The sequence below is a fragment of the Suillus fuscotomentosus genome (assembly GCF_016647785.1).
Source record: "Suillus fuscotomentosus strain FC203 chromosome Unknown F5891scaffold_45, whole genome shotgun sequence".
Classification (NCBI taxonomy): domain Eukaryota; kingdom Fungi; phylum Basidiomycota; class Agaricomycetes; order Boletales; family Suillaceae; genus Suillus; species Suillus fuscotomentosus.
In genome coordinates, this window is record NW_024539557.1 from 425,344 (window position 1) to 439,670 (window position 14,327).

The 14,327-nt window shown below is 48.1% G+C and overlaps 7 protein-coding genes across 7 annotated transcripts; 5 read left to right on the forward strand and 2 right to left on the reverse strand.

The window, feature by feature from the left end:
* Positions 1 to 56: 56 nt before the first annotated feature.
* Positions 57 to 1,232, forward strand: F5891DRAFT_1048313 (uncharacterized protein; the record flags this gene model as incomplete). The annotated part of the gene is given in 4 exon segments (XM_041362374.1): positions 57 to 496; positions 550 to 1,060; positions 1,074 to 1,076; positions 1,118 to 1,232. Coding segments are annotated over 3 exon segments (930 nt in total), but the record flags the coding sequence as incomplete, so codon positions are not given.
* Positions 1,233 to 1,322: 90 nt separating this feature from the next.
* Positions 1,323 to 2,406, reverse strand: F5891DRAFT_956906 (uncharacterized protein; the record flags this gene model as incomplete). Its single annotated transcript, XM_041375436.1, has 6 exons — positions 1,323 to 1,586; positions 1,643 to 1,696; positions 1,749 to 1,958; positions 2,016 to 2,028; positions 2,089 to 2,187; positions 2,240 to 2,406. The coding sequence occupies 6 exons, from the start codon at positions 2,404 to 2,406 to the stop codon at positions 1,323 to 1,325; spliced, it is 807 nt and encodes a 268-aa protein (XP_041223202.1).
* A 969-nt stretch (positions 2,407 to 3,375) lies between these two features.
* On the forward strand, positions 3,376 to 5,134 carry F5891DRAFT_1280047 (uncharacterized protein; the record flags this gene model as incomplete). Its single annotated transcript, XM_041370389.1, has 11 exons — positions 3,376 to 3,399; positions 3,455 to 3,514; positions 3,582 to 3,593; positions 3,652 to 3,657; positions 3,704 to 3,750; positions 3,803 to 3,955; positions 4,011 to 4,594; positions 4,634 to 4,665; positions 4,721 to 4,798; positions 4,852 to 4,939; positions 4,998 to 5,134. The coding sequence occupies 11 exons, from the start codon at positions 3,376 to 3,378 to the stop codon at positions 5,006 to 5,008; spliced, it is 1,095 nt and encodes a 364-aa protein (XP_041223203.1). The 3' UTR covers positions 5,009 to 5,134.
* An 84-nt stretch (positions 5,135 to 5,218) lies between these two features.
* Positions 5,219 to 6,045, forward strand: F5891DRAFT_1048343 (uncharacterized protein). The gene is made up of 4 exons (XM_041362375.1): positions 5,219 to 5,344; positions 5,432 to 5,456; positions 5,514 to 5,747; positions 5,821 to 6,045. Exons 2-4 carry the CDS (start codon positions 5,432 to 5,434, stop codon positions 5,892 to 5,894), a joined length of 333 nt encoding a protein of 110 aa, XP_041223204.1. The 5' UTR covers positions 5,219 to 5,344; the 3' UTR covers positions 5,895 to 6,045.
* Positions 6,046 to 6,802: 757 nt separating this feature from the next.
* On the forward strand, positions 6,803 to 8,302 carry F5891DRAFT_1113051 (uncharacterized protein). The gene is made up of 6 exons (XM_041363746.1): positions 6,803 to 7,217; positions 7,270 to 7,368; positions 7,426 to 7,438; positions 7,492 to 7,701; positions 7,754 to 7,807; positions 7,864 to 8,302. Exons 1-6 carry the CDS (start codon positions 7,051 to 7,053, stop codon positions 8,125 to 8,127), a joined length of 807 nt encoding a protein of 268 aa, XP_041223205.1. The 5' UTR covers positions 6,803 to 7,050; the 3' UTR covers positions 8,128 to 8,302.
* Positions 8,303 to 8,569: 267 nt separating this feature from the next.
* Positions 8,570 to 9,650, reverse strand: F5891DRAFT_957000 (uncharacterized protein; the record flags this gene model as incomplete). Its single annotated transcript, XM_041375444.1, has 6 exons — positions 8,570 to 8,833; positions 8,890 to 8,943; positions 8,996 to 9,205; positions 9,261 to 9,273; positions 9,334 to 9,432; positions 9,484 to 9,650. The coding sequence occupies 6 exons, from the start codon at positions 9,648 to 9,650 to the stop codon at positions 8,570 to 8,572; spliced, it is 807 nt and encodes a 268-aa protein (XP_041223206.1).
* Positions 9,651 to 12,275: 2,625 nt separating this feature from the next.
* F5891DRAFT_1242162 (uncharacterized protein) lies at positions 12,276 to 13,507 on the forward strand (the record flags this gene model as incomplete). The annotated part of the gene is made up of 4 exons (XM_041369739.1): positions 12,276 to 12,386; positions 12,434 to 12,452; positions 12,515 to 12,911; positions 12,953 to 13,507. Exons 1-4 carry the CDS (start codon positions 12,311 to 12,313, stop codon positions 13,505 to 13,507), a joined length of 1,047 nt encoding a protein of 348 aa, XP_041223207.1. The 5' UTR covers positions 12,276 to 12,310.
* Between the last annotated feature and the right edge of the window lie 820 nt (positions 13,508 to 14,327).

Here is a 14,327-nt window from a genome sequence, read left to right on the forward strand (position 1 = left end):
AAGGGTCGAGCCCCTCACGTCCATAAAAAGCACCTCAGGATTTCAAACTCAATCCTACTGTCTCCAGAGTCCACAAAGTATGGCCGCTGTTCAGGTTCCTCCTCAAAATATCTTCAGACACCATCGTCCTGACTATGAAAGCCCAAGCAAGGGTGAAGCGAATGGTCTTCTGAACGACCGTGAAGAAGATTTCCATTGCCCTTCGGCTATTGCCAATAGCACGACTCATCATACGCGTCGTACTGTCACCTCACCACCCACACGCCGTGCAAGATCACTATCATTATCTGACACTGGTCCCTATGACTCATCCCATGAAGACATAAATGCACCTGCAATTGCTCCTCCCATAGTCCGGAGTTTGTCTCGTTATGTGCATTCTGCGAAAGCACAACGCAAGCCCTACGAGAGGCGTGACCCCAGCACATCACAGCGCCGCTACGCTGCAAGCCAACTTTCCCCCGTTGATTCTAGAACTTTACCGGACATTCAGAAGGTACGTTAAGCGGTGCATGCCCGCAGCTTTTTTATAATCAAGCAGCATGCCAGGGCAAGGTTTTACTCGAAAGTCGATTGCAACACCTGTCTTCTGAAGAAATTTCGCAAGCCGTCATCACGAAACACGCCGATATTGAATGGAGGCGCATGCGTGCTCTGACAACAGCTTGGGAAATCCAAGCTATCGAAGAATACAAAAGATTTCTTTCGATGGTTCTTGAAGACGACGGTAGCACATATGCCAGTGCTGCATCAGAACCTTGGGACACCTCGCTCCAAGAGCTCGCTAAAGGGAATGTGGGTGAACTCGATGAGCGCCTCCACTTTTGCATGTCCACATACAACCCTGACATAACGTCACTCGCTGTTGGAGAAAAACAGCTTGATCTTGTCGACAGCATGGCTCATTCCCTCGTTAGCGATTGCGTCAATGGAGATCGCTTACCAGACTTCACGAGTTTGGATGACTCAGAAGATCAATGTGGCAGCGGGTGTGAATCCGAGTCCATAAACACTAGCAGAATGTCGCAAGATTCTGTCAAGTCTGGTGAAACACCTGATGTAATTATCGTATCGATCGCCGTTACTTATAATACTGATCTTGCATAACAGGCTGAGCAGTAAAGCACAGGTTGTACCATATTATGATGCCTTCTGATCGTCAATATACTTTTCATTGGACGTTTTCCTCGTAGATCTGTTTTTAAGTCGATCATTATTCACATCATGTGTTTGCAACTCTATCTCGCCTGGATGCTGACTCGGATATCTGTATGATCTATGGTATATGTCCCCCAGAAATGATAAGCCACCCTCGTTCTATTTTATGGTGATGCGAGAGTCTTCAATGCTTCCTGAATTTCCGCCTCCTCCTTCGCCCATGATGGAACAGGGATCCTGTACGTATCCCCGACCCGGGCATATGAGATATCGCCCACACGCGCGACAGGCTTGAACCTTGTGAGGTCGACGGCGCTTCTGCTTGTAAGCATGTCTTTGCGCACATGGAAGTACTTGACGTGCGCGAGGATGAGCGTGCTGTTGTGCTCGCCTGTGACTGGGTGAGTGATATCGATCGATTTGTACAGCTATTGAGAGGCGACGATGTCAGCGGGCGAACGGGCTAGGCGTGAAATGAAATTACCTCGCATTCCATGCTAAAAGCGCTTTCCTTGACGCGCGAGGCTCTTATTTGCACCTGAACGCGTCGCTGTTAGCGCATATATCGAATGATGAAGGTGCACGCGTACGCATTTCTCCTTTGTCAGACCGCTGAGAGCCCACTCGTCGAACTCGGGAGGAGCGTCTACAGCAGTTGCATTTGCATTCTCGACGAATGCCTCGCTGATGACGTTCACAGAGAATCCTTGGCCGTTCTTCAGGTTCGTGGTAGTGTCTTTGAGGCTGCCTGTAGCATTGTGGTTGATCGCGAATGAGATGACAGGCGGGTAGTTCGTGACCTATGGGAAGATGTTAGTACACCATTAGAGGGATGCATTGTTTGTCGCATTGCTCACTGTGTTGAACCAACTGGTGGATGCAAGTCAGGTAAGCATGCAGAATGTGTCAGATTATGGAGGCGTGTCTTACCTGAAGGGTGCCAAGTTCTCTACCCCATCCTCGCTGATCGTGGATATGAGTGACATGGGGCGCGGTAAAACGCCTGAATTCAAGAGCTTGTTGAGATTGCTGTCGATCACGGTCACGACCGCGGCTGATAAACATGTGCAGGAGTACGTACGTCTTGTCCATTTCTGCTGTGCTGTAGACGTTCCAGCCTGCAGATTCGCCTGCAAGCCAGTCTTTTCCGGCAGGAGTGGCATCGACTCTCTGGCCATATGTCCAGGATGGATTGGGTGATTGGGTGGTGGTGGAGTAGGAGGTGGTATCGAATGGAGGGATGTACATTGTTGGTGGATTAGCTGGATGAAGACAGCAAGACTGACCCTGTTTTTATAGTTACATGGTCGCAAATATCGAGGCCAGTCTTCATGCGTATGAGGTCGAAGCGCTGATAACGGATGATGCTGACTGCTTGGCTTACAATACTATCTCATAAGGACGCAAGTTGGGGATCGGACGACTCGGCGCTCGTGGATGATAGATGAACGCATAGAACCGTGTCGAGTCCGTGATCGCATTACAGACTCAGTGCTAGATATATGTCAGAACTTACAAATGGATCAGGTGCTTCTACTAATAAGAGGTGATAGACCGGTCCACACCAGGGTTAGAAGCAGTCAAACAATGACACAAGGGCAGGCATTATTATCTATAGCGTTGAACAAGTCAGTTTCTATATAAGGAACAAGGACCATGGTACCCGACACGTTCACGTTCAAGTGAACTTCGTCGACTGTCGCTGACTTTCACACCCTTTAGGTTCACTGAACGGACACCACGGTCAGTGACTGGCAGAACACTGGGTGTGGGACTAGCCTGGGATGGTTTGGTGTGAAGTCGGTGCCCAATTATGGGACTTTGGGAGTCTGCCTAGGAAACAAGGGGGACGGTGGGGCGGCCTGGGACCAGATTGCAAAACCACGGTCTCCGGGAATCGCATACTTGTTGATCCCGAAGTGAACGTACTTTCCAAGGATGTCGTACGCTGGTTGTATCGAACGTTTTTCCAAGAATTATGCCCCGATTTAGTAAGTATGTACTGCACCTGGAGAGATGATGCGATATTTAAATTAGTCACGTGACACAAATTGGGTGATATCGGACGCCGAGGGAGAGATTATAATCAATCTCAAAGTCGTTTCACTCCATCGGTAGCTTATAAGGTACCTTTTCGCTCCCATTCTAAAGGCTGTTCTGACGCTCTTTCCATCTTCTTTCAGATCTACCATTATCGCACTCTCTCGTCGATTCATCATGGGTGTCCTCGATATCGTTCCCGTTAGTACAGTCAACTTGAATCATCGGGCAAGCTGATCCACTGACGTACTCGCAGGCTGGTGTCCTAACTGGAGATAACGTTCGCAAGTTGTTCGACTACGCAAAGGAGAACAAGGTACGTCGCTCTCGACTTACTGTATCCTATTTTCTTAATGAAGCGCCTTGCGATTCTACTTCAATAGTTTGCCATTCCTGTGAGTGCCTTTCCTATCGGAAGTAAATATCCTGTTGAAACGACGATCTCTTCACCAGGCTATAGTGAGTGACGAAATCAACCACAGTCTCCTGGCCTGACTCCATCAAGAACGTCACTTCTTCATCCACCGCTAACGCCGTCTTGGAAGCCGCAAGGTCAGCAAATGAGTCTTAGCGATTCACAAAATGTTCACATCCAGCTCCGCAGAGACATCAAGGCTCCAATCATCCTCCAGGTCTCTCAGGGTGGAAGTGCCTACTTCGCCGGGAAAGGTCTATCAAATGACAACCAGCAAGCTTCCATTCTGGGAGCTATCGCTGCTGCCCACCACATTCGCACAGTTGCGAAGGCCTATGGCGTGTGAGTCTTACCTTTGCCTGGGATCTATGTTATTTTGATCCACGATGGATATCAGGCCTGTCGTTCTTCACAGCGACCACTGTGCCCATAAGCTCCTTCAATGGTTTGATGGCATGCTTGCTGCCGATGAGGCTTATTTCAAGGAGCACCAAGAGCCCCTTTTCTCTTCACACATGCTTGACCTGTCCGAAGAGCCAAAAGAAGAGAACATCGCAACTTGCGTCAAATACTTCAAGCGCATGGCACCTATTGGTATTTGGCTAGAGATGGAAATTGGTATCACCGGAGGTGAAGAGGACGGTGTTGATAACACTGGTGTCGACAACGCATCCCTCTACACGCAACCCGAGGACATCTACGATGTCCACGCTGCTTTGAGTGCGATTAGCCCCAACTTCAGCATTGCTGCTGCGTTCGGTAACGTGCACGGCGTCTACAAGCCTGGAAACGTCAAGCTCCAGCCTGAGTTGCTGGGCAAGCACCAAGCTTACAGTAGCAAAAAACTCGGTGGCAAGTTCGAGAAGCCTCTCTACCTCGTGTTCCACGGTGGTTCTGGGTCAACCAAGGAGGAGATCAGGACTGCAGTCAACCATGGTGTCGTCAAAATGAACGTTGATACCGGCGAGTCTGTTAGGTTTAGTAATGAATCCAGTCGCTGACGCGGAAACTATCACTCAGATACCCAGTTTGCTTACCTCGCTGGTATTAGGGTACGATTGACCATCAGTCCTGGAGATCGCGCAATGGCTGACCGTTATCTCTCAGGACTTTGTTTTCAAGAAAAAAGATTACCTGCTCACTCAAGTTGGTAACCCCGAGGGCGCAGACAAACCTAACAAGAAGGTTCGTTCTAGCTTATCTTTTATGACATTTCTGTCATTCATCTCTGATTGCAGTTCTATGACCCCCGTGTCTGGGTTCGTGAGGGAGAGAAAACGCTCTCGGCACGGGTCAAGGAGGCTTGCAGTGACCTCGGCAACGTTAGTGAGTGTCAAATTGAGCTTGATCGTCGATCAGTCATTGACGTGAACATCGCCCGTAGACCGCTTGTAAAGAAAGTGCCTGTGAATGCATGTATGACTTAGAAACAGAGTTTCAAGATGTGTACTTCTGTAAATGCTTAGATAATCATGACGCCCGAAAGCAGCCTTGTTGCTATTAATTCAAATCGACATAAACATGTTCGGGATGTTCTGCAGAACTGAAAGGTGACCGTCGTAACTCGTGAACGTATAAAGAGCTCCAGGTACTATCTTGGTTGATGGAAGCATCGGAATTTGACAACTGTGGGTGGCTTCCAATTGGCCGAACTTCTGTTGATTTTTGACAAATTCTTGAACCACTGTTGTAAACCACGAAGTGTACATCAAAACTGCACCACCAACATCCCTGAGGCCCGAGGCATCTCGCCTTGTCTATAGTCTGTAATTCAAAAGATCCTGCTCGACCGGATCCAGTATTGGTTATTGTAACAACATGACTTCCGCTCTGAACGATTTTGGTACGTGATTGTTAATCTTTACTCCGCTCGACTGCGACTCACACTTACCACGCACAGTCTATGCTTCTTTCCTCATTCCGATCTTCTTCACCATCGAATGCACCAGATACATTCTCTACGTCTCCGACAGAACGCCTGGCAGCGGTCCATTGCGCTTGGTCGTCTTACTGCTCAACATCCTCGCGGTTGGCCCACTCCAAGTGATTTTTGGATGGGTGCTAATGGTCGTATGGTTCCCTGTGCGAGCTCTTCTGTGGTTCATGGGTATAGGAAGGGGTGCGCCGAAGAAAGGTGCATGTGTTTGGTCTCTCATTTGCCCGTTGCGCAAGATGGCTGACGATCAATTCATGCGTCGTGTATGTAGGCTCGGCGGCTGCAACAGCGCGATTCTATGAACTCAAGAAGAGACGAGCTCAGAACAGGCGAGGGGAAAGTTGATCAGGAGGACTTGAGGTATTATCATATGATTTTCTTGGGTTGTATGTACTTCTAGAAGTGTATTGTTTCTTGCACTAGTACTGTTGTTGTTTTATGATTGCTGCCGTCGTTTTATTATATATTTATGCTCTCCTTCGAGCCTCCGAAGTGCAGCCCCAGTGAAAACTGGACATTCTGAAATCGGCTTGCAATGCTATGATCTCGGACGATACATAGACTGGGCGCTCGTGGATGATGGATGAACGCATAGAAACGTGTCGAGTCCGTGATCGCATTACAGTGCTAGATATGTCAAATGGATCAGGTGCTCCCACATAACTCTAGGTGATCCACAGACTCCACACCACCAAGATGAGGGTTAGAAGCAGCCAAACAATGACATAAGGATCGCTAAAAGCAGGCATTATTAGTAAGCACATGGGCTTTGAAAATTTGACCCGTGAAGTTGCTACCACAGCCCACGGGGCTATCTCAAATCGTAACGGTGCTTGCCTCCTCGAGTCCCTTTCCCCTTGAAATATGCTAATTGCAGGTAAACTTATTGAGTCACTCGATTTTTCAACACACATTCGGATTAACTTCGGTCAGAAAAGCAGTATTCTACGGTCCTACTCACATGCGTCCGACTCTTGTCTCCACAGCTGCCGGAATGTATCCCATAGCATCCAATTGATAGTTGGTCCTTTCAAACGGTTGAGAAATCAGTGAGAACGGGCTGGAGCCTCGTCGGACATCCGACGTCGTCGGGCACAGCGCAGCCTGACTTTACATACGGCAGATGCTGCCGAGCTGTCACGTGCTTACTTAACCGTGTTGGTGGCACCATGCCGAGTCTGCCGACCGGTTTATCACCTGGGAATTATAGGTGCATAGTTGATCCACTTGTAAATTAGTCTCAAATAGCTGACACTGATCCGATCATGGACGCGACAAGGTCCTGTTTACCATTATGCGTTCATCCATATGCATGATCTACGAGTCCGGTCCACAACTTGCGTCCTTATGATAGCTTCGTAAGCCAATTGCAATCAGTCCGCACCATCATCCGTTATCAGCGCTTCGACCTCTTGCGTAAAGACTGGCCTCAATATTTGCGACCATGTAACTATATATACAGAGTTAGTTTTGCTGTCTTCATCCAGCTAACACACCAACCATGTACATCCCTCCATTCGATACCACCTCCTACTCCACCACCACCCAATCACCCAATCCATCCTGGACGTACGGCCAGAAAGTCGACGCCACTCCTGCCGGAAAAGACTGGCTTGCAGGCGAATCTGCAGGCTGGAAAGTCTATAACACAGCAGAAATGGACAAGGCGTACGTACTCCTCCACCTGTTTATCAGCCGCGATCGTGACCGCAATCCATAGCAATATTAGGAAACTCTTGAATTCAGGCATTGCACCACGCCCCATGACAATTGTATCTACGATCAGCGAGGATGGCGTAGAGAACCTGGCATCGTTCAGGTAAGACGCGCTTTCATGATCTATTGCGTTCTGCACGCTTACCTGGCTATCTATCAGTTGGTTCAACACAGTGAGCAATACAACAAACAACGCGTCTTTCTAATGGTTAACCTCTTCTTATAGGTCACGGACTACCCGCCTGTCATCTCATTCGGAATCAACCGAAACCCTGCGGGCCGCCTAAAAGACACGACCAGGAACTTGAAGAACGGTCAAGGGTTCGCCGTGAACATCATCAGCGAGGCGTTTATCGAAAATGCAAATGCAGCTGCCGTAGACGCTCCTCCCGATGTCGACGAGTGGACTCTCAGCGGTCTGACGAAGGAGAAATGCGTAAGCGCGCACCTTCATCATACGATATATGCGCTAACAACGGCGCGTTCAGGTGCAAATAAGAGCCTCGCGCGTCAAGGAAAGCGCTTTTAGCATGGAATGCGAGGTAATTCCATTTCACGCCTAGCCCGCTCGCTCGCTAATAACGTCGGCTCCCAACAGCTGTACAAATCGATAGATATCACGCACCCGGTCACAGGCGAGCACACCAGCACGCTCATCCTCGCGCACGTCAAGTACTTCCATGTGCGCAAAGACATGCTCTCAGGCAGGGGTGCCGTCGACCTCGCCAAGTTCAAGCCTGTCGGACGTGTGGGCGATATCTCATATGCCCGGGTTGGAGATACATATAGGATCCCTATTCCATTATGGGCGCAGGAGGAGGCAAAAATACAGGAAGCATTGAAGACTCTCGCATCAACATGACATAGAACGGAGATTGGCTCACTATTTTTCTAGGGAACATATACCATAGATCATATAGATATCATCATCCAGGCGGGATCGAGTCCGTCGTTATTTCTTATCCTTAAAATAGACCTTCATAATTGACTAGCAAGCCTTACTTTTTACATCATAATAATCATCAACTTCTCAAATATAATGTCCTTCAGAGCTATTGACAATCATTGTGAGCGTGCAGGCAGCTACATTCGCGACATATGCATATCAAATTGCTCTTTGAATGCGATCTCGGCACGTAACAACTGCATCTGAAAGGATTGCATGAATTATGAATGGCCTGTATATAGGGCTTCGTTGCTTGTGATGCAGGGGTAGCATGTTGTAACCAATACGGTATCATACCAGTGCCCATCCTACATATAATCTATGGTATGTTACCAAAAAATGGCTCCTTCGTTCTATCTCACAGTGATGCGTGAGTCGTCAATGCCTCCTGTATCTTCGCCTCATCCTGCGCCCATGATGGACGAGCGATCCTGTACGCATCTCCAACCCGGGCATACGAGATATCGCCCAAACGCGCGACAGGCTTGAACTTTGTGAGATCGATGACACCTTTCTCTGTGAGCACGTCTTTGCGGACGTGGATGTACTTGACGTGCGCGAGGATGAGCGTGTTGTTGTGCTCGCCTGTAACTGGGTGGGTGATGTCTATCGCTTTGTAAAGCTGTTGGGAGGTGGTGTTGTTAGCAAGCGAGCGGACTCGTCGTGAAATGGGCTTACCTCGCACTCCATGCTAAAAGCGCTTTCCTTGACGCGCGAGGCTCTTATTTGCACCTGAACGCGTCGTTGTTAGCGCATATATCGTGTTATGACAGTGCACACGTACGCATTTCTCCTTTGTCAGACCGCTGAGAGTCCACTCGTCGAAGTCGCGAGGAGCATCTATAGCAGTCGCATTTGCGTTCTCGACGAATGCCTCGCTGATGATGTTCACGGTGAATCCTTGGCCGTTCTTCAAGTTCGTGGCCGTGTCTTTGAGCCGACCTGGGGCGCTGTGGTTGACTGCAAAGGAGATGACAGGAGGGTAGTTCGTGACCTATGGGAAGAGGTTATTGAACGATTGAAGAGACGTTGTTTGTCGTATTACTCACTGTGTTAAACCAACTGGTAGATGCAACCCAGGTAAGTGTGCGAAGTGTGTTGGATACCGGAGGTGTGTCTTACCTGAAGGGTGCCAGGTTCTCTACGCCATCCTCGCTGATCGTGGACACGAATGCGATGGGGCGTGGTACGATGCCTGAAATCAAGAGCTTGTAGAGATCGCTGTCGATCGCGGTCAGATCGCGACTGAACAATAGGTGGGGGAGTACGTACATCTTGTCCGTTTCTGCTGTGTTGTAAACTTTCCACCCAGCAGATTCGCCTTCGAGCCACTCTTTGCCGGCAGGAGTAGCGTCGACTTTCTGACCGTACGTCCAGGATGGATTGGGTGGTTGGGTATAGGTGGAGTAGGAGGTGGTATCGAATGCAGGGATGGACATGGTGGACTGGATGGATGAAGAGAGCGAAACTAGCCCTGGATTTATATTTACATGGTTGCAAATCGAGCACATACGAGGATGAATCGGGATGACGCTGACTACTTGGCTTACAAACGCTATCTGATAAGCACGCAAGATGGTACCATTCCTAGCAATGTTGGACGACCTCTAGCTGGACTAGTACATTGCTTGCCGCGATAACGACAGGAAGCACTTTTTTTGGACAAGTGTCTTTCAAGATAGTATTAGTAGGCGGCGCTGTCAAATCCCAATCAGTCCGTCACTGATTAGCCTCGTGTGTTAGCAGACAACGCGGAACCGACGAAAATGTGTGCTTGGCAGATATTCGGCAGTGGAACGTCGAATGCTGTCCGACGATACTTGATGGAGACGACTTGGAAAACACAGGGTCCCGTCTCCCGCTAACATACGATATCTTGGGACTCTGCACGTCTGTCCTGTAATTCGCACTTGCCGTTGGACGCTTCGCTCAGCATGCGCTGGAGATGCGACAGTATCTCCGCATAGAAACATGATTAGTGTATGAGCCAGGCCGCAAGATGTGCCCTCTGCGCTCGTTAAATTCCTCAGCTCGGGATCAGTTTGCGGGAGCATCATTCGCATGGAAATTATCCCATCGTCCAAAATTTAGTCAGGACCTTGCAATTGAGATAAGAAGTTTGGAGGTACTGCAGCAAATCAACACACGAGCAAAATAAACGCGAAGAAAGGTGCCAATGACTGCGTCAGGCTTGAGACAAATGCCCGCAACGACGCAGTCGTTCACTAAAAAGAAATAAGAGCGGAGGAATCAGACTACAATGCAATATAAAAGGTCGTTTAATAACAAGATAGTTGTTTGAGAGACCTGACTTACAGACCGGGAGTACTGCGAATCTCGATGATATCGCCTGACCGTGACTCTGGGAGCGTGGATATACATATAAGGAATCGGAGCACCCTCGAGTCCATGGCTCGTTTGGAGGACAAGCACTGGGAGGTTCCAGTGATTAGCAATAAGTAAGTACTTGTAGTTAATGCGCACTCACCGTTTAGGAACACCGCAGCAGTCGCATGCGGCAGTGGCGCAGCATTTTCACGATGCCCGTGGCAATGATGGGAAAATTCCGAGGCTGTACCACGAAATTTAGTTGCATTTTGTGCACACAATCTTGGGAGTCTGTTGGATGGAGAAGTGATATTGCAGTGAGCTATATACATGCGTTCGAAGAAGTAACTTGGTGATAAGCTGGAGTAGCTGCTAGATACGAAGAACAACGGTATTCATGCAGGATAGACAGTCAGATTCGAGCGCTGGAAAGCACGGACCAGTGCTCGACTTGATGCGATAGGATACATTCTGGAAGCTGTGAAGACAAGAGTCAGACGCATGTATGTACTGCAGATGTGCATACGTCGAGGACAGCGGGTATGACAATAGGATGGGTGCATTACGGTGATGGAGGCGTGGGCACGAACAGGCGGCCTTAGATATTCCGGGCATCTATTGAGCTGGGAAGCACCATAAAACGCACCATACACCCTCTGCAGCTTAGAGAAAGACACAATCCCTCCAAAGTTTAGCCTCATCCGTATTCCATACGATCAACATCCAGTAAAATGTCGGAGCTCATTACAATCACCACTCCCCTGCGATGGTTCAAAGGCCATGAAAAAGGGATAACCGCAGTCGCAGTTTTCCCTGATAAACACCGGATGGTTACAGGCTCGGTCGACACAACGGTTCGTCTGTGGGACTTGAAGACAGGTGTTGTGTTAAAGAAGATGGAGGGGCATCGCAATTGGGTGTGGAGATTGGCGGTATCATGAGATGGGCAATTGATAGCAAGCGGTGATACAAGCGGAGAGGTCATCATCTGGCACGGAGAAACTGGCGAATCACTCACCAAAATCAAAGCACACTCCTATTATACCTCCTCGCTGGATTTTTCTCCCGATGGAACAGTGCTGGCCACTGGTTCATTGTTCGATGAAATGACGAAACTGTGGAATACCAAAACCTGGCAGCTGCAAGGAAATCCAATCGAGTGTCAATTTGTCAACTGTGTACGGCATTCACCGTCAGGAGAACTTCTTGTCATCACAACAAACACATCGGGGTCATCGATATTTAGGAGAGGTTTATATGTTGTGTAAAATGTGAAGAAAATATTTGAAATGTAAACTAACATAAAGATGGAAACATAACTTTAAAATTTGGCGGTGTTTTGTGCAGAATACAAAACATGAAGTATTCACCACCATATCCCCATCGACAATATGTCAGTGACAATAAGAAATATAATCATATTTTATGTGATTGCTTAAATTTGAAGTTTCATTCTCACGTAAAACTCCAGACAAAACTTGAAAATTGGGATATGACCACATGCTTGCTAATATTTCAAGTTGTGTGCGACAATTGGACGCCCGGGAAATTTGATGATTGCACCAGGGACAAAATGTGAAGACGAAATTTCAAGTTTTGTGGACAGACTAAATGAATCGCCCGCCCATCGCCCACTCATCACCCGCTCATCGCCCGCTATCCATGCTAATTCGCCCGACTGCATCGAGTCCTAATAATCTAGCATCTTGTTTTTTTTTCGTTTTCACTGCGATAAGGAAGCAATTGAATAGGTTGGTCCTTGGCTCATTCAATGTCGTCTTCAGCCTGGTCCTTTATTTGTGAGACACTACAGACTTCAAAGACTGCTACTTATTTTGACCTTAACTGTAAGGCTACCTGTCTCCGTGAAGTCCAATGCTAACAGCTCATTCAGATTTCAATAAGCGCAGGCGGTTGGGTAGCCTATGGCATACTCGGATTGATCGGTGTGCTTTCTCTTCTCGGATGTTGCGAGCCACGGAGAGGTGGTCGCGAACGAAGACACTACAAAGCCACGGAAGGTACGACATTCACCCGTCGCTCGAGACTCTTTCGCTGCACGTGGTTCATCTCCCTATGTGCCACCCAACGCATCTTTCGCGCAGAAAGACAAAGGTTCCAGCTCCTCTCATCATTCTGGTGGGCCCCCGCCATCAGTATTGCGACCTCAGCATGCTTCGCAGCCTTACAGAGAGGACAGCGATGACGATGCAGAAAGTGGTCACATAATGGGCGCGTGGCAGCCATTCCCAGGTCCAGGTCCCCGCAGCTCATACGACCGCACATCCATTAGCACACCTCACCAACACTCCAATTCAGGTTTCTCCCGCATCGGTGGCAGTCGTGCCCACTATGACTCACCATATGCGATTGTCAGTGAGACTGGGGGGAGCTCACTAGCATGGAACGCAAGCGCAGTGGGCCGGTGTCTGTTGGCACACCAACGAAGACGATCTATGACGATGAAGAACTACCTACTCCAACTGCTTCCATAGCGAATGTTACGCGCCTTCCTGCCCTCATGGGCTCTGGACTACCTACTGGAGCAATGTTGCCACACATGCGCACAAAGAGTCAAACAACAGTTATTATTGGAGATGTAGCTGCATTGAATGCAACACCTGTAAATGCTCCTACGCAGGAGGAGCATCCTTCGATGGCGACCAAGACGAATGGCGGGGAATCAAACAACAGTGATCCCGACCAACCACAGAAGAGACATTGGTACAACATTCGAAGGAATCCTAGGCACAGCGAGGGTGATCGACTGGACAGTGGGGTGAGGTGGAGCCTGAAGGCAGTTCATCTCCCAAGGATTCTGGAAAGTCGTTCATCGCTATTCGGGCACGGAAGCCTCAATCATCACAACCTGATACCCATCCACACATTCACAAGGTTAGATACTCAATGGACGAAACTGGAGCAGACCCAACTAACTCTAACGCAACTCGACCATTTGTACCGTTAGTCACTTCTATGCTTTCGTTCCAGAGACTCACTAGGCAAAGCTAAAGACGGTCTCTAGGAATTCTCTCCATATCGTCTAAAATACGTTGGTTGGTCGGGTTCACCAGCGAACGATTCCTTCGCAACTTGTACGTACAATTGGGCTACGCTTACATCAGGGAATCAACCCGAAATTGATATTACCAGACAGAATTGGTAATTAAAACACATTATTGTACATCATTTTTTAGCCTTAGATATTTTTATCATAGTGTCACACATAGGTGAAATAAGATATGACTATACCAGAGAAATACCATCTGGATGTATGTCTTGGAAGCAGACAACAGTGAGATAACTGCATGTCCATACACTGTAGTTGAATGACTACAGGTCGTCACATTTCCAGTAGATTTATAATACATTGTAGCATTTTTTAAATAGTGACATATGTTTCATCTAAATTACATAGAAGCTGCAAAAACTACAATTATGATAGCCAGCTTGTAATTACTTGTCTGGCCATCACCAACATGGCTAGCATTTACAAAGCTTTTGTGTTTCCAGTAAAGTTATAATGTGTTGCAACATTTTTTAAATGATAGGATGTGTCTTATCTAAACTGCGTAGAAGCTGCAAAAACTACGATCATGACAGTCCGCCTGCAATCACCTGCCTGATCATCACCATGGCCGAGTCTATGGAACAATGGTGCTAGGTGGTTACAGAGCAGTACCATGTAGTATCAGTGTGGGTGAACTTATTAAAGTGTCACTCAAGAGTATGTAATAATAAGTCTAGATTTCGAGACTGCGATGTACGGACAAGCAGTACTAATAACA